This window comes from Charadrius vociferus, unplaced genomic scaffold, assembly GCF_000708025.1.
Source record: "Charadrius vociferus isolate BGI_N301 unplaced genomic scaffold, ASM70802v2 scaffold136, whole genome shotgun sequence".
Classification (NCBI taxonomy): domain Eukaryota; kingdom Metazoa; phylum Chordata; class Aves; order Charadriiformes; family Charadriidae; genus Charadrius; species Charadrius vociferus.
In genome coordinates, this window is record NW_009648960.1 from 346965 (window position 1) to 374211 (window position 27247).

The following is a 27247-nucleotide window of genomic DNA, read 5'->3' on the forward strand; positions in this document are numbered from 1 at the left end:
ATATTCTAATCTAGGAATACTCTGATGAAGTTGCTCATACAGCCGGTGTGAACCTGTGTATAGTTGTAGTGGTAGAAACAAAATGTTTTGGTTTAAGGATTTTTCCTACGACTGCTAAGTGACTAATGAGCAGTCGCTTTGAGTCTTAACAAAGATGTGATAAGAGAAACAGGTTTGGGGGCTGCACGAGCAATACAGCATGGCTGTTCTCTGGAACTGGTGTTAGTTCTTATAATTATGGTGTATTTCTCTCTTGCTACACAACCATTTAACTGTGTTTTTTTTCCTCCCTAACTACTGTGTCTGAAGATGTCAGCAGCGGGAGTTAGCAGATCTGTGGGGTTTTCAGTGCCAGCCATTTTAAGTTTTGTGTATTTCAGGGCTTTCTTCTCTGGAATAGAAGATGTAGAAAATGTGAATTTGCAGCAGCACTGCTGAGGAGATATGTGCTGAACCCCTTTTATTGACTTCTGATGGGCAAGATTTAGGTTTCATCTCTTCTCTCAAGGTAGCTTTAGAAAGAGCACAGTAGGTCTTTTGACAGTCCAGCGATTGCCCCACAGATGATCAGTCACGTCTTTCATATGTTGCAAACTTTGAAGGGTCAGGGTACTCCTTTAGGTACTTCTGAAGCTCATATCACCATCATATCCAAGGGCAAGTAGCCCAGAGCACTTGAATATTGAATGCAATCTAATTATGGAGTGATGGCTACATGACTGCAATGAAAGAAGCAAAAACTGTTTGGTGTCTCAAAGGAGAGCCGGTTGCCTAATGAAGAGAGGGGAGAGGCAGGAGGAATCGTGCTCTGGGAGGGGATATTAGACTTGTTGCTGAAATGGAGGGGGAATTGGGAAGGTTTGGCAGCTCAGAAGGGGATTTCCGTTAGGGGGCACATCATTTTTCTAGCAGAGGGAAGAGCTAAGAAATTTGAGGATAAGAACGGTCTATTCTAGAATTTGTAGCACAATTTTAAGGAGGTAACGTTAGATCTTCCACTCCAATTTTACCATTTTTACAGTGCACAGAATAAATTGCCCTTTGTGCTGCTGTGTGTAAGGTTTGGTTTCTAGCCACTTTGTGGATCACCCTTCCACAATTCTAGTTACATGCTAATCTTTGTATTTATAGAGTAACAATTTGTGTGCTTTTTTCCTTCTTTAATTTTTTTTTTTTCAGTATCTGCTTTTATAGTACTTAGCATTCAGGTTGTGTGTTTGAGTAGGTGAGTTCAGACTGTCTTGGGTTTTTTTGCCTTGTGCCTTTCTGGAATGATAATTTGGCAAGACTGAATTATGTATGTTAATGTGATGCTACAAACACACCTATATTCAGATTGAAGGAAGGAGGTAAATATTTTCCTTGACTAATTACCTCTTCAATGTGAGCGTGGAAGTTTCTGCTGAAAAGGTAGTTTTCATTCATATGTGGTTTTGATTTGGTTTTGGTCTTAATTTAGCTCTTTACCACATATGATGAAGACAAATCCATGTGCATATGTTAAAGTCTGACCTTCGGTTTGCTCTCTACATTCACTAATGTGTGTTAAAATATTTTAATATATGGCTTTCCAGGGTCCAGATCAATAAACCAATGGGTCTGAAATGACAGAGTGCTCCGATATTCCTCTGTAATTTAAACATGATTAGCTGATGAAGGTTATGATCAATATGCCAGGGAAAGATAAATTAATTGATACCATCCTTTCAGGATGATAAGAGGCCTATTGGAGGTGGGATGTAACTAATGAAGCTGCTTCTTCATATATACGAGCCATTTTTTATACAATGTATTCTCACTAAATCATGGTTATGCCATCATTCATTTACATGAAAAACATAAGCCTCAGACCAGGTTGTTATTAAAATTCCATTCATTTAAGAAGAAATTGTATGCTTACTCTGCTAAACAATATCTCTGCCTGTCTTATATGTATTGAGGAAAAAATAATCTTGGAATTTACATAAAATCTTTTTATATTTTCTGAATGCTGTTAGTCTAATTACGACAAGTTTCTGTGTGACTGTTTACATAGATGATGTTCTGCCTCACTAACTGGTTTTGGTGGAGACAGTGCAAGTGACTACAGACTCATTTGCACAAGTTTCATGAACTGCCTCGCTTCATGAAGATTACTGCATGTGAGGAAGCTAAATTTAGTTAGTATTGTTTTTGATTAGCCACTACACTAGTCTCTGTTTCTGAAGACTGAAATTTTGTTTACTTTTTAATTGGTGACCCAAAAAGGTAGGCAACAAATGTAGTATAAAGGATTTTATTTTTAGGTATTTATGACCAAAAAAGAGCTCTTTCCAAAGCTGAATAGTGGAATGAACTGAAATTCCATTGTATCACAGAACAAATTTCTGAAGTAGTTTGACTTTTTTAAATTGAAAAATTATAGGAGAGGTATGAAAGTTGCTGCATTTCAGATCAGCCCTGTTTCTGGTTTTTATTATGAGTCTGCTAAGCTGTATATAGAGAAGTTAATGACTCTGATCCCTATCTCTATTTGCTAAATGTTACTTCTCTTTACATGCTGTAGAAAATTTCTTAATAAATTGCAAAATATATTTGTCACTCCCAGCTGTGCTAGTGCTGCTAAGTAACTAAAGCTGAAACTAGGAATCATGATATGGCTTCTTTCCATAATGATTTTGAGTGGGATGTGATGTGTGGCACCACTAATCCAGGTATTCTATGTCAGGGACCCTTTATCAGTTTTATTATTCTGATTATCATTTGTTTCAAAAGCTTTAAAATTGTGGTTTCCAAAACTGATTGTCCTGATGCAGTAGCTGGTAATTAAGAAAAGTCCAAGCCTTCTTGTAAACAACCTGCTTGGACTGGGAGTGATAGCTTTCCTAGCGAAGCTTCTCTCTCTGTTGTAGGGTACCTTCCAGGATCATACTAGTAAATAGCACTGAGATGCACTTGAACTAGATTGTTAGTCAAGTGTGGCTCATATTTATCTTCTCTCTGCAAGGAGAACATCCCAAAGAAGAATGGAAGATGTGTACTGCCATAAACTTTGTTAGTATAATATAAGTATATAGCTGACTTCTTATAGCATTCTTGGTATTGCTTTTTGTAACTTGCACGCCGGACTTTTCCCCTTCTGCTTGGATATTTCTGGTTCTCTGGTGCTTATCTGGTGGAGTGAGAGTTGACATCAGCATCTGTCGCCTTAATTGGATGTATTACTATGAATTTTTGGAGCAAGCTTTGGCAATGGAAAACCCTATTTTATGTTTTGTGCATTCTGTGTGTTTCTGACATACCGTATTTTCTAATGTGTGCCGTATCTTACCTGCCTGTATGTTTTGTTTGTCTTCAGTTGCTCAGAAGATCGTTGCAACAAGAAAGAAACAGCAACTGTCGATTGGACCCTGCAAATCTCTACCAAACTCTCCGAGCCACTCATCTGTGTGTTCTGCCCAGGTTTCTGCTGTACATATCAGCCAGGTACAGACTACAATGAATGCTTGCTTGAAAAAGGAACTGATAGGTTGCTTTTCATCTAATGTATTTAATGCCAGTGCTCTTTTTGCTGCATGATAGGTAGTTGGCATTTTTCTTGAAAGGTATCAGTGATCTGTAGTTTGAAGCAATTTTTTTTTGTTCATTGGCTTGACTTTGTTTCAAGAAACTGCTGCAGTAAAATAGTTTGGCTTTAAAGGCATCTTTGATCATACTGATTTATGCCCAGCAGCCTGCTGTTCTAAGTAGATCAATTGTTACGATAGCAGGATTTGCTGTACTGTGTTGTAAAATTACCTGACTATGTTTTTGGTTATTGTTCTCATTCGGTTGTGTGCTGAGCAATAGCCGGTGTATCTCAGTGGTTAGCATGCGACAGTTCGTGAGCATTGTGCGCAGTTGTAATTGGCTGTCTCTGTTTTGCTCAATTGAAATGATTCCCCTTTAATGACATAGCAATATATGTTGCTATTGATTTGTAGATACTATATGTAAAAGCAAAACAAAATGCTACCTTATTGTGTGGCAGGAAAGTCTGGTGGCCTTGGTGATACTTTTGGAAACTTATGGTTAATACCAACATTTTCTTACTTACACGGTTTTTACCCACATATATTAATACACTCTCCTGTATTTCCCTTGTGATACCCTTCCTCAGTATCTTTGTCTTCTAGTATCAAGTGATAGTCTCTGTATAAATTCACAGTTACAATGCATATAAACTCTATCATTCAGATCCAAGACCTTTGCAGCCAGGCAGATTGTGTTCCTGCTGTGCGCTCTCACTCTCGGCAGATGGACGTACAGTGCCATCATATCGACCCTTACAATCTGTGGCCAGAACTGTGGCCTGGTTTCCTGATTTCCACTATAGCAGTCTGAAATGTCTGATACCCACCAGCTTTCCTGGTGTGTTTTTCAGTCTAAACTCAATGATATGCCGATAACATCTTCTAAGGTTATGTTGCAGTCTTGAGGACTTGAGCCACCCATGTGAGGTTTTGATTTATCTGTGGACCTTTCTCCCACAGTGAGAATGTCTGCTTTTTGGCAAAAAGCAGTATAGTGAAGAAGGGTTCTACCTTTGGGGGAAAGGTTTTTTGAGGGGGTCTCTTGGGTTGTTTGTTTGGGGTGGTTTTTTTTGACATGTTACTATCTCCTGGAAGGGCTTTGTTTAGATTTGTACCACAGGATGAAAGCTGTGGTTCTTTGCTCATAGTGAATGGGCTCTTTCTATGCGCTAGTGGAAACTTTCACCATTGGGTTAACTCTAAAAATGCAGATGCCAGTTTGGTCTTAAGAGTTCTTTGCTGTGAGATGTTCTCCCTTGAGCTGAGCCTGGATACCAACCTCAGACTGTGACTCTCACTTCTGCTGGTTATGTCAAAAGAAAATGCTGAAGTTCAGATCCCCCTTCTAAAGCAGGTGCATGAGTCTTCTGAAGAATCCTGGCACCTTCTGACGAGGTACAAGTTGCCCATATGGAAGAGGTTCTCCCCTTTCTTGTTGTATGTGACATTGATCAAGTTTCCTCAGCCACTCTTTCTGACCAGGTCATTGCCGCAACTGCTTGGCACTAACCCTCTGTATGAAATGCTTTTCTTTCAAACAGTTTCCTCCAGGCAGTTGTGTATGTTCATGCTTTTAGACTGAGGGGAATTATGCTGTCTGTAGGGGCTATCTGAGATCCATCCTATTCAGTGGTGAAAGAGGAAACATGCTATCACAGAAATGTGGAGAACAAATGGCACCATTTCCTGTACCAAACTTATTCGTGGATCCAAGAATGACCTAGGTTACTCAGTCTGATGGTGACTATACAGGTTTTTCAAGACTTTCTAAGGAGTATAGATGGTGCTTTTTACAACGCAATCTTAGCCAGCTGCATCTCTGTCCTGCATTGTCTTAAAGTAGTTGTGGTCACCCTTCTTGGTAATGGAGTTTGTTTGATTAAAGAACATCAACCATCTAGGTTCTCACCAGTTTCCTGCCCAAGTCCAGTTTGGAAGCCAACAACAAATACGAAATTCCAGACAAGTATTTCACCTACACAGCAAACTACTTGCCAGTGATAAGGACTATTTGTGAAAATCAAGACCAAGGTAGCTTTTTTCATAAGAATCCCTATGGTCTGTTTCAGTATATGTGAAATAATATTCTTCCTTTACCAGCTGGCATAATTATCTAATGCGGCAACTGCAACACCAGTCAAAGATGTCTGTCTTCTGAGATTGACGTAATGCCTAGGAGTATAGGCCATAAATCTGTTTCATGTCTTATTGCCTTTGTGCTACACTTAAAGGTAATACAGCCTTGTTTAAGGAAAGGAAACTGAATCCTTATCCTAGACTTAAAAGAACTTTGCAACTGTAATTCGAAGTTTAAGATGATCTGGGGGAAGATTTAGCATCTCTGATCTTGGCTGGAAGACTGGCTGGTGTCTTGCTCTTTAGAACATCTCTTTTGACACAATGATGTTTCACTGAAGATTTCCTCCATGAATCAAAAATGTTGTTGTTATAGTGCCCTGCCATTTGCATTCTCCACAGGAGTGAAAGCCTTCAGAAGTAGTGGTTTCACAGATCAAGTCAAGATGCTGTTCCTTCTCTGGTTGGATCACTCTGGTGATCTAACTCATGCAAACTCTTCAGATGACTCTGGAGTCAGGAGCTTAGGCTTTAGAGAAAGAAAAAAAAAAGTGTCGCCTTACCCAGTCAGTCTAGTCCTTTGCATACCTTGGGGGAAATTCTAAGTCTTAATACCAGCAAGGGCAGTTTTCAAACAGTGAAAGACTTGTTTGTGTGTTTGGATGTGTATCTATACTCATGTCCAGTAGTCCTAGGTGGTGAACCCCTAGGTAATGTCCCCTTCCAGAAAAAGCTCTCAGATTTGTCTACACTCAGGCACTCTAGAGAGCTGTTTCATGGAATGAGATGTCTCCTATTCCAGTGACAAAATCCACTTGTGTTTGCAGTAGGTGCTCCTTCTGTGTTCCTTCTCTGACTTTTTGTTTATAATGCATGTATGTCAGTCAAGGTGAGGGTTTTACTTGGAAACCTTTGATAGCCAGAGTCAATAACCCTTGGTGCAAGTACTTCACACGCATATGTTGGCTTTCATGGCAGCACAGAGTGCATGCAAAGAATTTTATTCTCAAATCCAAGTATGTCATTCATGATTTGTGATGGACAGAACTATTGTATACTCTGTCAACAAGAAAGATTGTGCAATATTCCTTATATTCTGCTAGGAAAGAATTAATCTGTCTGATGAATTGAGAAGTACTTCAGTCAGCAGCTCACCTTCTGTTTTTTCTGAACGCTTCAAGAGGTAGACTGAGTTGTTCTGAGAGGACGAAGTATTGTTTAGTGTATTGAAGGCCCCTTGTCAGCCACAGGGCATCTCAGGATAGGTCTTTTTACTTTGTCCATCAACAAGAAACGCTCACTGGGGGTGTACAGACCAGTATCTCGTGTCCTCCCCATCTCTGTCCCACCTTTGCTTTCCTTCCATCCCACACCTTGCCAGTCTTTCACACCTGACACGCCTGTAGACCATGCTAAATCTTATTTCAAAAGACCATGTGTTTCTCTTACATCACAAAACCATACAGGCATTCCCTTTCCCTTCCCATTCCTGCACTGATGGAGCTGCTTGTCCTTTACACCTGGCATATCAGGAAGGCATATCTGTGATACAGTTTAAGATACCTAAGTTACAAGAATAGTGCTGATATCCAGCAATTTCGAAGGGCTCTTTTCTCTGCCCTGACTCTGAAAGTGGAGATCATCTTGTTCCAAACACCATGAGGCTGCTCAGGTGGGCACTGCCTTTGGTCCTCGGTGCATTCCACCTGAGCTTAAGATGCATCAGAAATCTGTGTGAAGTAGCCCTGTGCTGGGTAACTTGTTGAGTAGTTACCTGGAGCTGTGCCTATTTTTAAGTTTACACGGTTGTAAAAACATCTGAAAATCATGTGGCACGATACCTGTTGTTGCTGTTTACGTGAAAGGCTTCGGGCCCCTCTTCAGACAAATTGCTGTGGAGATGGAATCCCCAGCAGTGTGAGCTTACTTGTGGACTATGGTTTTTGAAGGTAAAATAAAAAGTTTATATACCAGTGACTATACTTCCTTGAAATCTGTAGTCTTCATGTATTTTCACACTTGCTGTCTTTCCTGGAAGTCAGCTGTTTTATGTTCTGCTGTGTGAGAGGATTGAAATGGCTCTATGTCCTTGCCAGATGGGCCTGCACTTTTCTGTGTCTGCCTGTACTACATGTGCTCTGCCATGACAGAGAGGGCCCTTAAACACCACACCTTCCACGCTCTGAGTCTAAAAATATTACCAGAGTGAGTACTGAGTGCTACCAGGTAAAGTCACCCACAAAATCGTAACACACATAGACTGCAGTGCAAAGAAATGTGTTTACTGGTCAGCAGTGTCACTATCCTAGGAGATTTGCGTCATACCCGAGAAAGCTATAGAGCTCAACGTAGATCGTACTAACCTGCAGCTGAGGTATGGCTAGCGTGCAAGCTTGCTCCCTACTACCTGCTGCAAATCTATAAAGATGTATTATTTATGCTTACACTATGCCTTCATAAAGTTTTTACTACAGCATGATTGTCTAAATATGTAAATTAAAATATTAAAAGTGCAGTCAGCTTAATCATCCATTATTTTACTGTATATGAGACCTGATTACGGATAAGCACTAAAGAGTAGGGTACAATTATCCTATTTATACTGGGGGTCATTTGGGATGAAATACTCTGTTGTGGTATTTTGGGCACTTGAATAAAGAAGAGCTTAACTAGCTTGTCCTTCTGCTTTTTCATGTAATTGCAAAACAAAAACTAAAAGAGAAATGAAAACAATATTTAATACCATTGCAACATACATTGTGATTCTTTTGTATTTACAGGGCTATTTCTAAGTAATCTCTAACATTTATTTAAAATAAGCATTTTTTAAATATATGTGTGTGTATGTATGTGTGTATATACGTGTGTATGTGTATATATTCCCCTTCATTCATGTGCACAGTTTCACACACAGTACACATGTATATGGAATTTTATTCTCCAGGACTCAAATGTTAAACTCAGTCCATTTGTAGGTGTACATTTTCCTCCTTTTTTTGCCTTCACAGGGCGGCAGTTGCATTCCTAATTAGTTTTTGTTATGCCGGTGATTACCTTTTCCTTTCTAAGGTCTCTTAAACTTCTGACTGAAACTTGATCTTTTAGATTTTCCAGTTTACAACACAGTTGCTGCCACTGTAACACTGAAGCCTGTTGTCACATTTGGTTAACTAAATGTTATTAGTAATTTCACTGAAATTTTTTTTTTTTTGATGTGCCGGCTTACTTTGTCTTCAGGAGTTGTCTTCAGATCCTCTCAGTGCTCTTTGGTCTGTCTGACAGAACAGATCTGCTCTTTCCTCTATCTTGCTGTTACAGTGAGACAAAAGCTCCTGAGATGGACAAGTTCTAGCATGTCCCAAAGGGTGAGGTTAAACTGCTAAATACAGGGAAATAATACAATTATTACAAGACAATGTGGTCTTACTGTGGAGGACTGGACTTACTGAAATCTCTGGAGTCATTTAGCCTGACCGTAGGTTTTAAATCTGCTGCCAAATTTGTATTCCACAGCAGCATGCTCAGAGCTTTCAGGCTTTTGCTGAGGCAAGGACTAGTTTCCTTCTTGATGTGTCTTTGGATGTGTGGCTGTGTATCACCAAGATCCCTTGAGTAAATTTGACTCCCACCTATAGTGTTTTCGGCTGAAAGACTGAGATAATATGACTTTCAGAAGAGAAATTGTACACAAGTGGGCAAAGAAAAATGTGTCCTGACTAAAGAGTTTTCCATGAGGCTTCTGTGTTTCTACAGAAATATGCTTTTCCCTGCTTTCCCCAAGAACAGAAGGTGCAGACACCAAATGCATTCTGTCATAGGGTATGTAATCTGTGCTTTTGATCAAGGCTTGCTTTATTCCAACTGTTCCCAGGCTCCCGAAGCTCTTGGCAATCTCTTGCCTGTTTTAGAAGTAAGACCTGCTGCCTTCATTTTCTTCTCAAGCAGTGGTTAGAGGTGATTTTTCTGGAAGGCGTCATGGTATATCCAGAGAGCAGAAAAAAAACATCAATTCTGTTTGAATCAGGTCACTTGTCATGACGAAAAATTTCAGCTTTATTCTTCCAATGCTCTCATTTTGTGGTTTGTCCTGACATTTGCACTGAGTAAGCTTTATGAATCATTTGGCAATACCAGATAATTTAAATAAGATATAAGGTGAATATTTTGCCACCTTTGTATAATGGGCCAGTCAGGAACATGCCCCTAGTAAATATGATTACAAATAAGTCCAACCTAGCAAATAAGTCCAACCTTTTCTTAATGCAGGTCACTGCTGAGCTCCTGTCATGCCAGGTAAATTACTCACCAGTTTGTTTACTAAGAAAATCTGAAATATGTAAAAGCTTGGAAAGTGTGGGATTTGCCTTGATTCACTCCTTTTTCTGCGCAGAATTGTGGACAATATATACAAAGTTGTGGGGTTTTTTTATGAGGTACCATCAGGAATCTTGTTACAGCTTTAATGCTTTCATTGGCAGTGTCTGCCTTTGAGGTAACAGCATTGAATGGACCTATTTGGTCAAGTTATGGCAGGTTGATACCTTCATCTGAGTTCTTCTTGTCTGGTAACAGTATAGTGACAATATTCTCCTAAATTTGTGCTTGCTGCCATGACCCTGAGTTTTTCACAGCGTCAGTCTATGTGGCAACAAAGCTACAAGCCTGTATAGATACTAAAGGTATACGTTTCTCTAAGTGAAATATTGGCCATTCACACGAGGTGCGTTCTAGCAATAACATATCCTTGAAATTAAAGACTTCCAGGGTTTTCTGTAACGGTGTGCTGAAGTTCATTGACCACCGTTAGGCTGTGTATCTTCCTAACAGGAAGGAAAGATAAGGTTGTACTGTGTATGTCCAGAAGCTGAGCACATTTCTGGAATGGGCATACTGCCTTAATGAGAACGGGAAAATTTGTCACCTGACAAAGCCAAAGGAGGTTGTATCTGTGTAAATGGTTCTACTGGGGCTAATAGTTTCCCTATCTAGAGTCATTTGATTGACCTCTGTCCCTATGGCCATGACTGGTGACAGCAGTGACTCACAGAGCTGGCCCTTTATGCTGACGTCTCAAGTATGTCCAACTCTTGAGAGCAGCTTAGTGGAAAAACTTGATTGAAAAGGTAATGTTAAGATGTGCAATGTCCCAATGGATATTAGAGTGCTTCTTTGATCAGTTTTGACTGCCACAAATTTGACCAGTTTGTCTATAGTCAGCAAATGGGTTTATTTTTTTTTATGTTTTGGGTTACGTGTGCTGTAAGGAACATTGTTCTTCAGATTTGCCTACTTGATTTTTATGACTTGGGACAAATGTTCAGTTCTGTGAATTATAGTTATTGCCATGTGTCCTAAATTCTGTACCTCGCTCCAGTGACCTTGTTATTAAATACTTGCATACCAACGGCAGGAAACTGCTCTCTACAATCTTAATAAGGCAAGGTCCCTAGATTTCTATTTGGTGCAAGCAAAAAACGCGACAGAGACTACTTGCCACCTTTTCTTTCCTTCATCCGTGCATTAGGTTCAGATGTTACCAGAAATACAGTTTGCAAGTGCATGTCTGGTTGCATTTTTCATTGCTCCTGTCTGTGCAGGCTGTAACTTGGAAGTCACGTCTGAGCTTTTTCTTGTCAAACCAATTCTGTCTATTGAGGTCTTTCAGAGCAACCATATAGTTTTATATGTTTGCTAATTATTGGCACCCTCAGTAGGAGCTGGAGCTTGTTCATTATTGGTAGCCATGCTTTTATTCTGTGGAAGCCTTGAAGTTTTCCACTTTTAAGTCTTTTACTGAAATAGATTAATTTTTTATTTTTCCAGCCAGTGGGTTTGACATGGCTTATTTTGAAACCACCTCAGAATATTATTTACAAAGTTGGAAATCCAGTGGGGTTAGTATGTGTGAAGAGAAACATTGCCTGCAGGACTTCTTTTATAGAAACTCTCTGTATAGGAATGTTTGTCTTTGGGGACTAGAATGCCCAACATGTATGTGTTTTCCTTTAGGAGTTACTGCTGGAAAATAAATCACTTAAAAATCCAGGAGACAGTAAAATGATGTAAAAGATGATGAAAGATTAAAAAGGTTTTTTAAAAGATTAAAAAGTTTTAGGGAATCCTTTACATACTCTGCCTGGGAAATAGGCAGGGTAGAAATCTGTTATTTTTAATTTAAAAAAAATGTGGATTTTGTTTTTTTTAAAGGTGAAGGTTTTTTAAGAAAGGGTGGCAGTGCATAGTTATCAAATTGATCAGTATTATGAAACAGAACATGGCTGCATCCTTTCATTTTCAACAGCTTGTGGTGCAAATCCTGTCATCAGTGTACAACATTTGACTCCTTCCTTCTTCCCTTTTTCCTGTCCCTTCTGTAGAAGAGGCTTCTAAATGTTTTGTGACATAACCCTATTGTGATTCTTCTTCTTTTCTCCACCATCTTCATTGCTTATTGTCATCTTTTTTTAATTTCTCCTTGGGTGAGCCTTGCAGCTGTACAGCTTTAATCTTCAATGTGTTCAGTGCCTTTTCGCATTAATGGTTGCTTCCTTAGGTTTCCTTCTCCCTCATTTCCTCCACCACAGTTTGGTTCAGTCATGGCAGAGTGGAAAGTAGGTCCCTCACCACTCTAGTCTGAAAGCCATTCCTCGACACCAGTGTCTTTGGTCTCCTTCTCTAATGCTCCTGTATGGTTGATGAGCATTCAGATGTCCTCCACCTGCTTTTGCCAGCCATGTTTTAAGGCTTCCATACCACCTTCCTCATCTCTGATATGTCCAGTGCTTTGAGTACTCGTTTTCAAAGGCTTTGGCTGTTTGAACTTCGGCAAACTTGGTGATTACTTTGTGTCCTGGTTACTGGTTTTTTTCATTACTTCTTTTCATGCAAGAGTCTTCTGTGTTTCTTTGGAGGGGTAATCTCTGACTTCCACAGGTTTGGTGTTTGTCTTCCTGCAGGTTATTTACTCTCCTGTGTGTTTGGTGTGGTACTTGGTGTCTCAGCAAGATGACACAGACAAAGGGAAAGCAAGTGCAGGGTAAATTAAGGTCAGTTCTTCCCAGGTTGTCCTGCTCATGTCTCTGGTGTTACTGTTCTCTGTTAGGACACTAAAAATGATCATTTCAGCTCTTGTTCTTTCATTTCCTTTGTTGCATACGATTGGGCCATCTGCAAGTTGTGCTTGCTGCTTCCTCTGGGCACTTGAAAATGTAGAAAAACTCTATCAAGATACTCTGTTACTTACAGTACTCTTCCTCTGGCTTCCTGACAAGCCACGCTTCCCCAATTCAGTCAGAATGAAGGGAAGATGAAATTTAGTGTTCTTTATGTGTGTATATATATATTAATTTAAAGAGAGGACAACTTTCCATCAAAAAGCTCATTTGCTATGTTGTCAGTCCTATCCTGTCACACAGAAGTGAGATGAGAAACATGCTGTCATTTACAGAGAAAGAGTGACTTTGAGTGGTGTTCCTGGATTTCTGTCTGCATTGAGTGGCCCTTCAGCGCAAACATGAGCTGCTTGTCTCATGCCTCTTCCTTTTTATCCTTTGCTTCTTGAATTTAAAAAAAATAAAAATAAAGGGCAATTTGGAAAAGCTGGAAGAATCAGAAGAGGACTTGAAATCATTGAAAGAGACTTCAACTGGATGATATAAAGGAGTGTCTCCTACTTGGCTCTCCTTCAGAGGCTTCATCGTGACTGCTTGCAACTTGAAATCCCGATCGTTATGCTGACCTCCAAGGAGTGTGGGAGAAGTCCCATCATGCTGCTGGTGCCTCCCCAGAGGACTGCCTCCCCTGTACGGCAGCTTTGTGTTCATGTAAGACCTGTCGCTAGTGTAGGAGCGACACTGAAGAGTAGACACTGGAGTCCCTGCTTTTCCTTCTGAGCTTTACCTGGTGAATTCCTACCTACAGCAATTAAGATGAGACTAAGTCCCATGTTAAGTGTCATGGGAGAATCCTTCTCCTCAGCCATCCTGGAAATACTCTCTTACCCTCCTTCCTCCCTTCCTTTAGGAAACTAGTCTGCTTTAAAGATGTTCTTTCACTCTTTTGTGTTAATCACAGACCTTTATTTCCCCCCTCATATGTTACATGTGAGCTGCTGTCTAGGCCCTTCACACAGTGCTGCTCTTCTGGTGAGCTTTTTGTCAGCAGTGTGCAGAATTTTCCATTTTTGCCCTGCCTCAGTCCCCCATCAGCGTACACAGTATATCCTCAAAGGGTATGTTTGTATTCGATAGGAAAAAATCTGTAATTTTGTCTTTCCAGACTACTTCCACATCCTTTTTAATGATGTTTTTAGTACTCATTTATGTCATGTGTAACAATTAAAAAGAAGAAGAAAAAAATCAAGACTTTGTTCTTAATCACCTTTTGGTTCTTTCTGTTTTGTCCATTTTCCTCACCTTCCTGCTATTAGTAACTTGTTACCTCAATTCATTGTTTTATAGGCTAAGCGACTGCTGTATTTCTTGCAAGACTATGATGTCACTTTACATTTTTGGCTACTTCTGATAAATTGGAATGTCTTCCTTTAAATTTTTGAATCTGTGTACCAATGGCTTCAGGAAATGCATTGGGAACTATCTATCACTGTAGTAGCCATTTTACAACATTATTTATAACATTAGTTTCATTTCCTTGGTTAGCTCTCAGTGAACTAATGTCTCCAGACTAGGATTAAGTCTAGCAATGCAGCTCTGTGGCACTAAGTATTTTTTCTTAGGCTTGAGGCAGAATTTCGCTTAGCAGTTTTGCAGTAGAAAACCAGAATTTAGCCTTGCCCCAATGTTTTGCTTACTCTTACACTAGTAAAACAAATGCAATTTTTTATATCCAGTTAAGACTATATTGTGTAGAATGAAAATGTCATATCAACAGAACTAAGTTTTCAAAAAATAATGGCAGGTAAATTATTTAAGGGCTTGGAATAGAAGTGTGTGGAAAAGTGGCAGTAGAGCAGTCCCGCTGTGTTCCTGAGCCTAGGCTGTGGTTCTTGCATATCAGGACTAAATAAGATACAGCTGTGGATTGTAATTTCTTGAAAGCAGTGTATCACTGTTTAAAACTAACTTTAATCCTTGCAGACCAGTAATGGAGGAGGGAGTTTAAGTGATTATTCCTCCTCTGTCCCATCAACTCCAAGCACCAGCCAGAAGGAGCTACGGATTGATGTTCCTCCCACTGCCAACACACCAACTCCTGTCCGTAAACAGTCCAAGCGCCGATCCAACCTCTTCACGGTGAGTGAGCCAAGGGAAGAGACTGTTGCTGTATTTTACATAGTGCTCTGTGGTGACGGCCTGAACTTCAAACCTGTTGAGTTGAGCTGGTCTAGTCCAGACAGAAGTGTTGAGATGAATCTGGAGGCTTGAAAACTAAAATATCTTAGAATTACCATGGTGCTGTTCTGTTCATGAACTTAAAGAGAAACTAAATGCAGTGACGTTACCTACTGGGAATTGCAGTGAAACAAATGAATCTGTGGTTGAATTCTGGAGCCTTTGTCTGACTTTAATTCTCAGATCTGTCTAGATTCCCTGGTTTGGTAGTAATCAAAGAGAAAGATGGGCCTCTGCTCCCCAGTCCTGCACTTATACTGAATAATGGTGCTGACTCGAGGCTTCCTTCTCAAGTCTCCTGTTTTGGTAGAGAGGTCTCAGGGTTTACCATGGGAATACCATGCGGTACTGGAAAATAACTACCCCAGGCTACTTTTGTTACTCTACAGTCTCAACTCACTTTTCGTTTCAAAGGTTAAAAGACATGGAGATTAAAAAGACTTTTTTCCTTCTCAAACAATCTGGTTTTTGCTTTGTTGAGAGGCCAAAAAAAGAACGAAATGGAAGACTTGACTGGTCCAATATGATAGGTCTTTATTATGCTTGGGAAATGATAATGAAGCCTTGAGTGATGATTTCCTTAGTTTAGCAGTCTTGCCGAAAGCTTTGTGATTGTATTGTGTTCATAATTGTGGTTCTGTAAGCAGTTTTTGACACTCTTGACATGCTTTATAGCAAACACAGAATCCCTGTGGGCTTGCACGTAAGTCCTTTGGTAATTGTAGCTACATGTCAGTTGCGTTTAGAAAGTCAGGTCTTCCCTGTCATCATAAAAAGTTTGTGGGTTTTTTTTCATTTCAAAGATGATGTCATGTTCACTTCCCAAAGCTCGCTTGCTCCTTGGTTGTATCCAGGGAACCACATACAAAGAGGGTGAAACCATTTCCTTGTACTCTAAACAAAATCTGACCTCTTAGCCTTTAGCAAGTAGAAAGTTTTGTCATCGTATTAGAGCGCTGAGTGGCAGCACAGAGTCCCAGGGATCATATTTCACATGCCCATCTCGACAGTGATATTTTGATTTAAAAACTGTAGGTCTTCAAACTCCTCCAAGGAATGAAAATCATGCACTTGTGTTTAGGTACAAACATTTGGGTGCAAACCAACAAAACGTGCAAAAATGAGTGGTAGGTGAAAACGTATCCAATTTTGACACTCCTATTTTATAGCAATCGTGTGGATTTCCTGTTGGTGGGAATACTCGCTGCCGTTTATAATATTTGGGAGTTACTAACCCCACTAGGTGTCAGTGTCAGTCCAGAAACTGCCAGCAGAGTAATACTGCTGGAAATAGAGCCGAGATGCTACAGCATCCCTTAAAAGCATTCGCCGACCATTTCTGGTCTGAAGGATGCATAAAATGCTATAAGGGCTGTAGAGATGTTGTTGACATTTGGGAAACTGGGCATGTTTTAAATGGGAATTGGTGTAAATTTGAGAAAGTGAATACAGAAAAACATACATCATCTACAATCGTGGAAAAAGGTTTGAGAAGAATGTTAAGTCAGCTGCGTTTGCTGGAAACAAATAGACTAAAGCTCCGGTTCCTGAGAATAGCATAGTAAGAACCAGATTTGCTAATATGAGAGGATGTTGATAGCCGTCTTAATGTCTAATAACTGGGGGAAAATTGGGGGGGAAACAAGTCCTGTGGAAAAAAATAATAATAATTTGACTTTCCTGAAGTAGTACTGTCTTTTAAGATCTGGGCATATTGAATATTGTGTAATAAGTTGCTCTGTAATCTGTGTTCTGAAGTATTTAACACTGACCCTGCTGTAACCCAGGTTTCATGCCATATCAGCCAAGTTATAACCTGGAATTATTTAATTGAATAAATAGATGGCCAGTATTTTCTCTCTAGTTATGAACAGAGTGCATAGTCAAAGTATTTTAATGTTTAGCTCTGGGTTTATTGCTGTGCTGCTTTCCTAGCCTGTTACTTGCTTATGCCTTTATCACTTACAGAATCAAATATATTTCTGTGTAATTGCAAATTACCCCTTGTTATCTAGCACAGGTAATATGTTTAGTTTCCTACATGAAGATCTTTTAATGTTGGAAGAAAATTGGGTTAAGTAGAGAACAGATGTGATTTTTTTTTTCTAAACTGATTACAGCTTTTGAGTTGGAATAGGGTTGAGAATTTTAAGCATATTCATGTTTAAGTTCATTAAATGCAGTATCTGATCTTTTTTACTTTGAATATTAATATTTGCTGTAAAGCAATTGGTACAATAGCTGACTTTCTACTTAAGTGATACAACAGATCAAATATTAGCAGAAGGGGTAGATGTCCTTTGTTTTGTGCAGTGTTTTAACAAGGACAACTAAATAATAGTGTATTGCACAGGTGAGGATTTGAGATGCATAAGAGGGCCACTTCAGCAAAGAACCGATTTGAACTGTGTTCAATCCCATATGGGGTGAATGAACTTCTGGTAGAGTAAGAGGCATCTTCTTTCCCGTATTCATTATTACATAAATCTTTGCAGAATTGCAAGCAAGATTATTATTATTTTTTAAATTAAAACGAACTCTCTGTGCCAGTATATACTATTAGAGATCAGTATTCTTAATTTTGGGACTCTCTGGACTGCTGATACAGGATTCTGATTGTGCCCAAACGCAGGTGCTGTATAGCTCTGGGACTAAACCTTATTTCACAGTCCCAACCTTGGGTAAGGTTTTACGTTGACGTAAGTCTACGTATCACTTCCAATGCAAAGTAGAAATGAGTCAAATTATATACATGCAGGTGTTTTAATTTTTTTGACTTTTTCTGGTTTGCTTGAATGAAATTTTAAATAGAGCAATTTAATATGTTGATGTGACATCAGAAAAAGACCTAGCAAATGTTGATTCAGTGTAGTTTAGAATCTATTTTTTTACACTGTACAATGTAAGATGAATTGTGTGTGTCATAGGTACAAAAGCATAAAAGATCGGAATATATCTCTTATTTCACTGCATGGTTGTCTTTATAAATAGCAAAGCCTGCTAAGATTCTCCCCGTGAAAACTTTGTATTCTGTCGTTACAAGCAGCTAGAATAGAATTTGCCTAACACAAATTCCTACATTTCTGTACTTTTGGTATTTGACAATATTTTACATATAGATATTTCCCTTCTATGTGCAGATGCATGTATTTCCAGATGCAATTACTTTTATGGAATGGAAGACGTGATGATATAAAAATGAAAAATAGTGCATAGATACTTAGCTTGCTTTTGAAAAGCACGATCCTTTCTTTAAAAAACTCAAATAAAAAAGAAACATTCAAGTTGACAACTTCCCTCCCAAGGATTTGGCTACCCTCACTGAGTTTCTTTAAAATGTCACTTACGGGCACTTTGCACCATTGAAGCATTGTTTTGCCTTGTATTATTGGGAAGTGGCACTTTCAGATTCAGAAATCTGTTTTGAAGGACGGGGAACAATAGTTATCCTGAACATTGGATTTCATCCCTCCCACTTGTTTTGCTTTCTTTCATTTATTCTTTGTTTAATTCCCCAGCACGTCATTCCATTGCCCTGAACCATAGTAACTAGTGATAGGAGCCTGCTCCCGGCGGAGTGGGGAAAGCAGCACGGGATCCCTGCTGGGTAAATGTGTTGCTTAGAATGGTGTTACTTGAAGTCCTCCTCTGTGGGTTTTCTCCCTCCCCTTCCCTCCTCTTGTGCCTGAAGGCAACTGCTTTGGGAATTTTTTTTCTTCCTTCCACCCCTTCATATACTATGGAAAATGGATATTAGCTATCCGCAATCCTAATTGTTCTCCTAATTTCAGTGTCTTTCAAACATCTCCTTCCACTGAAAATGAAAAGCGGGATCTTGTGTTGCTCTGGTTTTCATTAACTTCCCACTGTAGTGCTGGACATCGCAAATGTATCTGTTTCATATATCATCTCTGATTTGAAAAGCACATGAAAATGTTTTCCCATTTTCGATATCGTGTGAGTAATGTTCCTATTGAAAAGTAATGGAGTGAAGTTGTCACTTGTCAGTTCAGTTATTAAGGAGGATGACTCTCAGGTCTTCTTTTTGTAATAAAATAAATCTGTCACAATCATTATGCTTGTGCATTCTTTCACAATAATGGACTGGAAATCACGAACTTCTTAAAATTACTATATAACTTCATAAAGTCATGAAGTGAGCACTGTGAGCTTACTCCTAGGGCAGATCTAGCATTATAGAAAGCCAAGATCAGGCAATTCAGGTTTTAAACATCAGTTAAATTTTCCTCATGCTGATTTTTCTTCATTGTGTTCAGATAACTTTTTCAGCGTCAATCACTACCTTTTCTTGCAATTCTAACTTTCTAACCATCCAAACGTAGAAAGAAATAAAAAGTTAAAGTCAATATGATCAAAACCAGCATCATAAAATCACATTTCTAAGTGCTTGATAACAATTCTAAAAACCACACAGATGTAAGTTACATGTATGCATGCATATATCAATTTTTTTTAATGAGAAGCTGGAACCTTCATTCCTCTTTGGAGCTGCTGTTAGAGACTTCAGAAACATGTCCTCTGATCTGCTGGGTCTGCAGGCAGTGAAACTAACTCTTTACACCCAAACACCATTTCAAACAAGTGGATGGTTGAAAATTAGAGGCAGTGTTTTAGTATTCAGAGTTTGGGACAGTTGTGTACTTGTGTAGATTCTAACCCGCACCTTTTGAGTTTATATTTATGTGTCAAAATACTTCTTTTTTTTTTTTTTTTTTAAATCACTTTAAAAAAAGGAAAAAAAAGCATCCTCTGTGTGAACTGCTATATTTAATGGAGCACAAACTTTCTCTTTGCTCTGCAGTCTCGGAAAGGGAGTGACCCAGACAAAGAGAAGAAGGTCCTGGAGAGCAGAACAGATAGCATTGGAAGCGGTCGTGCAATCCCAATTAAACAGGTAATGCCAAAATACACTTTTTTTTTTTTCTTTCGGTAGTTGGAGGCACACCTCGGGTCTTAAGCACTCTGATGGCGGGCCCATGCGCCAAGACGTGTTTGATGTGCTCTGGTGATGAATGTGGAAGTCACTCACTTGACATCAATTAGGAGAGGTTCCTATGTGTATTAAAATAGGATCATTAGAATAAGAAGAGGGAAAATGTGACAACAGGCCTAATGAAGTGCAGTCTGCCGGCCTGCATATGGAGCGGGTTTCTAGGCTGTGCTGGCTTCAAAGCTGCCTTTGTAGAGGGGGCTTTGATTGGGCCGTGTGCTGCCAGTCGGCGGGGTAAATCAGATCGCTCTACAAGAGCCCCTTGTGATCGCAGAAATAGCCTGATGTGGCCCTAATTTGCTACTGCAGACGGACATCTGAACACAGTTTCAGGCTGGTTTGTAACAACGAGGCAATTAGTTGTGATAATCATAGCCGGTGTGTCAGCTGTGCGCTCTTGTTTGTAATTTGCTAATGAAGGAATTGTAACTTTGATTAGGTTCAGTTTCATTTAGACCTTATTATATAAGAGAACATTTACAGCTGTAATGTGTGGCCTTAATTAAACTTCCTCATTACACAACAGGACTTGAATTCAAGGATTTGTTTTGGTCTGTTTTACTAGCCTAGATGCACTTTCATTAGCCCGGAAACTCAATGCTAAATTGTAGCTGTGAACACTCCTTTGAAAGGCAAAAGCAATGCCAGCATCTGATGCAAAGTATTTAGGTGAATGAGATCATTTACTTTCTCAAATTAAATAACATTGAATTCATGCAGTTAAGAACACGGCGCTATGCGTTTGTATGGGAAGCTTTACAAATAGTTTCTGGGATAGCGTTTGCAAGTATTTACTTTTGCGTGAGTTACTTTGCTGAAGGTAGCAAAAGTGCTGAGGGAAGGGCGTTTATTTTCTTCCCGCGTGGTTGTTTTCAGTTTCGTTTGGTGGCTTTCCTACCTGTCAGAAGGTCACTTGCCTCTTCTAATCTTTCCTTGGTCCGTGCTTCATCTTGTCAGGTAGCCCTAGGTCTCCTGTTTGGGGGTGGGTTTATGTGTTTGGGGTTTTTCGGTTTTTGTTCTTTTTGGGGGTGAGAGGGAGATGGTTTTGTACCCTTAACTATTTGCAGTGATTTTCTTTCTTAAAGGCAGTTAAAAAGACCTTTTGGTACCATCATGCAGCAAAACTGCTGTCGTGTCTGTGAATCTGTAGTAGAAAATTTTTAATCAAACACACTGCAATTCAGAAGAGCAGTTTGAAATCAGATAAGCTCAGTATTTGGCTCTGCATTCAGGGGAGGAGATTCCAGGCATTTAAAACAAGATACGGTTTTTTTTTCCTACAGCTTTTGTATGGTATGAGATGGGTTAGACCAGCTGGAATTCTTTTGGGTAATGCTAATTAAACAAAAGTGTCTGCGAATGCAGTTGAGAATGAAAAACTGAGGAATATACTTTTCAATATTTATTCAAGGCATACATAATGTTCTTTTCTAAAATGCTGTTGTATGAAATTAGGTTGATTAAAAATGCACTTGGAGGAGGAGTATTGTAAGATAAGCATTTTAAGTGTGATTGCACTATGCCATGTTATAGTGGAATAGCCCCTACAATCTCTTGAATTTCTGTATTGAAAAATTCTCCCTGCAATCCTTACTTGTATACTGAGTATGACCGATCTTTTGGGAATGTGTACTTTTTGTTATTAATCCCAATTATGGTAATTTCATTTTGTTACATACAAGTAATTATCAGCAAATATTGAGCAGGTCTGTAGTCAGCAGATACATCGTATTCATCAGGGTTTTGGAAGGGTGGTAGGAAGAGGGAGGTTGAATGGCATGCAGTGTTGTAGGATGGCTGATATCAGTGGTATTTCACATCATACTTGTGTGTCGTTCTTAAAATTTGAAATATGATATATAATTCATACTGACAATGTTTCATTACTGTTTAAAAACATACATTAGTTTGAAGCGGTGCTTGATAACAAACTACACTATTTCAAGCAGAAATGGCTCCTGAAGTTTAACCGGGGGATAGCTTTTTGTCTACCCATTATTTAGATGGAGAACCCCTATTAGTAGAGGTGGCACCGAGTTAAATTGCTTTTCTTGGTGGGCTCTACAGGTACCGGATACTTGGAGATTTCTCTGAGGCAGTAGAAATTCCTGCTAGAAAAGATGGCATCTCTTATTTTATGCATTAACTGTGAATAAGACAGAGGGATGTGAAAAGGAACTTTTTGACCTATAAAACTTCAGTATGTCACGCTACTGTGCTTCTTGCAATGAGAGACCGCTTCCATCATGGTTGTTTGTGTGACAAATGGTCAGGGAATAGAACGAGAAATCTGTTTTCAGGGAGTTGAATGCAGATTGTAGTATTCACAATGTTGCTGTGGGAGAACTATCTTATTATATCATTAAAAGACTTTTTATTTTTCTTTAAATCTTTTTGTCACCGTGTTTTCCGATGCTTGTCCTCCTGTTAACCCTAAAGTCACATTGCTGCACTGCCCCATGCTAGATTCAGGAGTAATCTCCGGTTATGTTAAACCTTCTCAGACTTCTTTAAGCTGCTGTCGAACAAAATGCCTTTGCTGGCTTCATGCACGTAGTCTTCTATTATGTCTTTGGGACATTTTCAAAAGCCTGCAGTGACCAAGCCTTTTTAATATCTGCTGTCAGTACTTTGTTTTGTTCTCTGTTGGTTCTTACTCTATGTGTATGGCAGCAATACTTTAAAAGGACTGCTGGCAACTCAGTGCTTCTGGTGCAAGGCAGAAGTCCCAGCTCATACATGTAGATCAGTGCTTCAGCTGCGTTGGTTGAGCTCATTTGCAGATTTACAAAAAAAACCAAACCCCATGTAGTAAGTTATGGTTGAAACACAAATACTTTCTGTTCTCAGTTTACTGTTACTTGACAAAAAATTACAAATTTACAAAAAAGCAAATAGAAAAAAGAAAAACCTTACTATTCAGATGTTGACATCAATGGCTTGGTTACCCAGTGTATTTTATGGTGCCTGTGGGTTGTTCTTGTCTACCTAGGGTCTCCCAAAAATCAGAAATACTATTTCCCAACAAAACAAAATAAAACCCAAAACACCAACACCACCACAAAACCCAAACATGTTAATTGGAGATTGGAAATGTTGTGTTTTTTCATGAAAGAAGAAGAAGAAAAAAAATCTCTTCCAGAACTAGAGTTGCACATGAAAGGGGGTCAGAAGAGCTGATATTAGTCAAGTATGTTTGTGTATGGTGGGGAGAACACAGAATAAATGTGTGGAAAAAATCGGTTCTCCAGGAAGTGTAGAAAATGGTATGCTGAGGAGTTTGTCATTCATCTCAACTACATTTTTTTCATAGATCAGGTCTGCGTTGCAGCTATTGAACTAACATAGCTATGGTTGATGTCTGTCATCAAAGTGATGCTTTTGTATATCTGGAGATGGTTTAAACTGGTAGAGGAGTGGGGGTTTTTTAGGGGCATTTAATTTCTCTCCTGGTTTCTCTCTAAATGCACGTCCACAGCTTGTGAAGTGATCTACACGGGCATAAAGAGTTGGTTATAATTCTATATTACAGCCTTTCTGGGACTCAGATACCGACCTACACAGCTACTAGAGTTTGGTACGGTTCTTGGTCAAAAGAAGTCAAGAGTTCCAACCTGCTCCTCAATTCATGTTCTTGGTCCCTGAATCCCTGAGAGTTTGAGGGAAATAGGTAAAATTGTAAATGGCATATTTCCTTCCAAGGGAACACCTCACTCCTTCAGGGCTTCATCCTTAAGTCAAAGCAATCTGGTTGAAAAGAGTTAATGTTCTTATTCTTTCTATCCTTTCTAAATGTTAAAAATCACTCTTCACTGCAGTGCTAAATATGGTTTTATTGGGCTAAGCCATATAAAACTGTTCTGACAAACCTTCTTGCTCCCAGTAGAAACCCAAAATGTATGCAATGAAAAGCAGGTGTGTTTTTAAAATGTGGCTGCTAACTTCTGCCAAAATACTCCTAAAGTGAGTGAAATTTTGGGAAGGCCAGTTTTCCAGGGAGGTACAATCATCATCTGCTTGCGTAGAGGTATCAGAATGCCTTAAATCCTGTGCTGTTAGCATCCTTTGAGAGCTCTGAATGCTGTAATTTTCCAAAAAGAAAAAAAAGAAAAAAAAAAAAAAAGAATGGTAAGATAGCATGTTTAATGTCTCTGACGTTTTGGAGGGCATTACAGGAGACTGCAGAGCTTCTTCACTTTTGCTTTGTTACATGTTACAATCTAACTTTAAATGATTGTGTTTTAATGGAATTGTTCTTTCTGCAGTCTTGCTTGTATGCTATTTAAATATATTCTACCAATCAAATGGAGTCAGAAAATGTCTGGAACAATATTAGCCCAAAGTTAAAATCCGTATAAAGTTCTCTACTTCCAAGAAAGAGGTGCTTAAACTAAAAATATTCTGCAGCATTGGTAATACTACCTTTAAAGCAAACTTAGGGTGAATGGCTTACTCTGTTTGGAGTATCCACTGTGCAAAAACATTTATTCTGAAAACGTTGTTGATAGGTTGAGTAAATATTTTGAAGCATGTGTTAGGCTGTCCAGTTTAGGGTGGCATATTTTCTAAGATGAAGGGGTTTTTTGCAGCGTTTTGGGAAGATTACTTTGTTTTCTGCGGTCTTGCTAAATCTTGTAGGGCTTATTCAAATAAAAAAAAAAACCACAAGAAAAATAAAAGCAAGAAGCTCAGCTCAGCGGTGAGTGGGCTTGTCATGTATTAATTTTTCATTGCTGTGGAGAATTGTACATACATAATCACTTGATTGCAGTGGGAGTTAGTGAGCTCCTATGGTGTCATTTGCATAAATCTTGTTAAGTCAATGGCAGTTAATGAAGTACAAATGAGCCTGGAGAAGGTGACATGCAAATCGTGGGTGGCAGATGGGAGGTCTGTTTTTGGGATGGCAGCTGTGTGCTCACTCTTTTTTATTTATTTTTTTTTTCCTCTCCTGCCCCCATCCCCCCCAGATTAGAGTGTAAATAAATACATAAGAGCTGGCCTTGACTTTCTGCTTTCAGACCTTCTTCTATTTGCCATTTGCACTTAATCACAGATGCTCATATTATTATATAGTCCAACTGTACAACCTTGACTGTTCTTTTACCAAAAACTGGTCAAAATAGATTTTCACAGGTTGCCTCAACCCTTGGCTTGCCCTGGGAAGTGCTGCACCGCTCATGCCCCCAAATTCCTGCATCATTTAGGAATAGCAAACTTGAAGTCTGGATTAAAAATAAATGTTCTAATGGTTAACGTTACGCTGATGACATAGTGAAAAATTTGCCATCCATGACTTGCAAAGGTGAACTTCAGAATCCATTCGCTTCTCTCAGTTTGCAAATGGCTGTAATAATGGAGAAAGTTTAATATCTTATTTGGGCTTTACTTTTCAGTGATATTTCAAATGACCTTCTCTGCCTACCAGGTTGGTGTATTTAAGTACATTAAAATAATCTTACTGAAATTAGGTTTGGGGGTTTTTTGTTGTTGTTTTGTGGTGGTTTTTTTTTTCACTCTGAACTAAAAATGGCATTATTTTTTATGTCAGGGCTAAGATAAGGGCTTTGTCAGCAAATAGAGGTAGCACCACTTTTCATGAAGAAAAGTTTGCTTCCTGGATGCAGAAGTTGCAGTTTTTCCTTAAGATGGGCATAAAAAAACCCTAGAACTTCATAATGTACATCTGACTTTTATAAAAAATGGCGTTAAACTTGGTGAAGATAACTGTTTGAAAATACTTTCAACAAATGTCAAACTTCGCATGAAAAAAATGACACTTCGGTTACGTAGCTCCTGAAATAGTTGAGAAGCTGTGTTGTGACTTACAATCCCTTATCAGCAATTTTTTATAAAAAAATTTTAAATCGAGTTGTGTAGTCCCAAGAATTTCCTATTAACTAGCCTGGCCATTGCGTTGCCAATTTTCAGTCCTTTCCCTAGTGTCCTAGCCTTAGAAAAATGTAACTGAAACAATTTGTCAAAAACACTCCTATTCAGGGAGAAATCTTTGCTATTTTTAAGATGTACTTAAACCCAAAGTATGGAAATTTTATTTAATTAAGGGGTTTTGCTAGTGAACTCTTTTCATACGTTGTCTGTGTGTTGCTCTGTGGAAAGAATCTCTGGGAAATTGAGAATTGCTTTATTCCTCAATTATTTTTTTTTTTCTAGCCCAGTCTCACCTGGGCTCTCCTTGTTTAGATTGCCAACACCTGCATAGCAGACACTGGCCTGAGGACTTTAGGAAGTGCCTTTCAAATAAAAGAAAAGGATTTCAATGTAGTTTATCTCAATCCTTGTTTTAATTACACTTAGTTTTAACATTCACTCTTGATGTGTGTCTGGGGAGGAGCTTCGCTAGTAAACTCAAGCAGTGTGCTTCTTCCAACCTGACCAAACAAATGCTTTGCAGTGGCTGTCTGTGCGCTGGAGGGTGAGGAGGAGAGCTGCAAGGGGAGGCGAGATCATTGGGTACCAACCATTTTCCGTCCTTCCTTCAGCGTGTCCAAACTTAAGCTGTCCATTTGCATTTCTTCCCTTATTTCTGACCGCTGAATTTCCAGAGTTTTCTTTTTGTAACCGTTTAGCTCAAATAGGTGGGACTGAAGCACTTTTATTCCTTATTAATCTGCATTGCTCAACTTCGAAAAAAGAGGCTTTTAAAGCTTAATTTGGATTTTAATGGACTTTGCCCCACATTATCTTCCTGACCTCCTGTCTGCGTACTACTCAGTGCTGCTCAGCCGCCTCCTTCCCTTCAGTTCCCTACAGGTGCAGCTGCTTGACTAGTGCTTTTCCTCTTCCTAACCTCCTTTACCTTGGGTAATTTTTAGCTCTAGCTGGGGTGTTTATGTGTACGGTAACAGTTACGTGATTCTTCTGCAGAGTAACACACAACGCTGTGTTATCTTGGTCCTTCCCATTGAACTAGAAAGAACATCGTACATGAAATCTGTTTTCCCCTAAAATACCCAGGGCTGTCTGCACAGCTGTTAGAGCGTTTCAGCAAGTATGGCAGTGTCTTGGAAATAGGTTTTGAAAAGAGATCGTCTGCCACGTCTAGTCAGTCACACTGATGTCCTTAGTCCTTCTCGCTAGCTGAAGAGCACTGCAATGCTTCAGGCAAGTGTCAGACCCGAGACCCGCCACGGTCCTGAACAACAAATGCTTTTTCCAGCAGGTTTCCTGAATGTAAATGTTTACTTTGAGTCTACCAATATGAGAGAACAAATAAGCACCCATCCTAGCATCTATTC

General features: G+C 39.2%; 1 protein-coding gene across 1 annotated transcript in view; it reads left to right on the forward strand.

Moving 5' to 3' along the window:
- Window positions 1-27247, forward strand: part of AGAP1 (ArfGAP with GTPase domain, ankyrin repeat and PH domain 1) — a 264182-nt gene that overhangs the window by 60932 nt on the left and 176003 nt on the right. The window contains exons 6-8 of the mRNA XM_009887562.1: window positions 3338-3465; window positions 14723-14878; window positions 19800-19892. Coding sequence (XP_009885864.1) covers window positions 3338-3465; window positions 14723-14878; window positions 19800-19892 — 377 coding nt within the window. The remainder of the gene's footprint in view (window positions 1-3337; window positions 3466-14722; window positions 14879-19799; window positions 19893-27247) is intronic.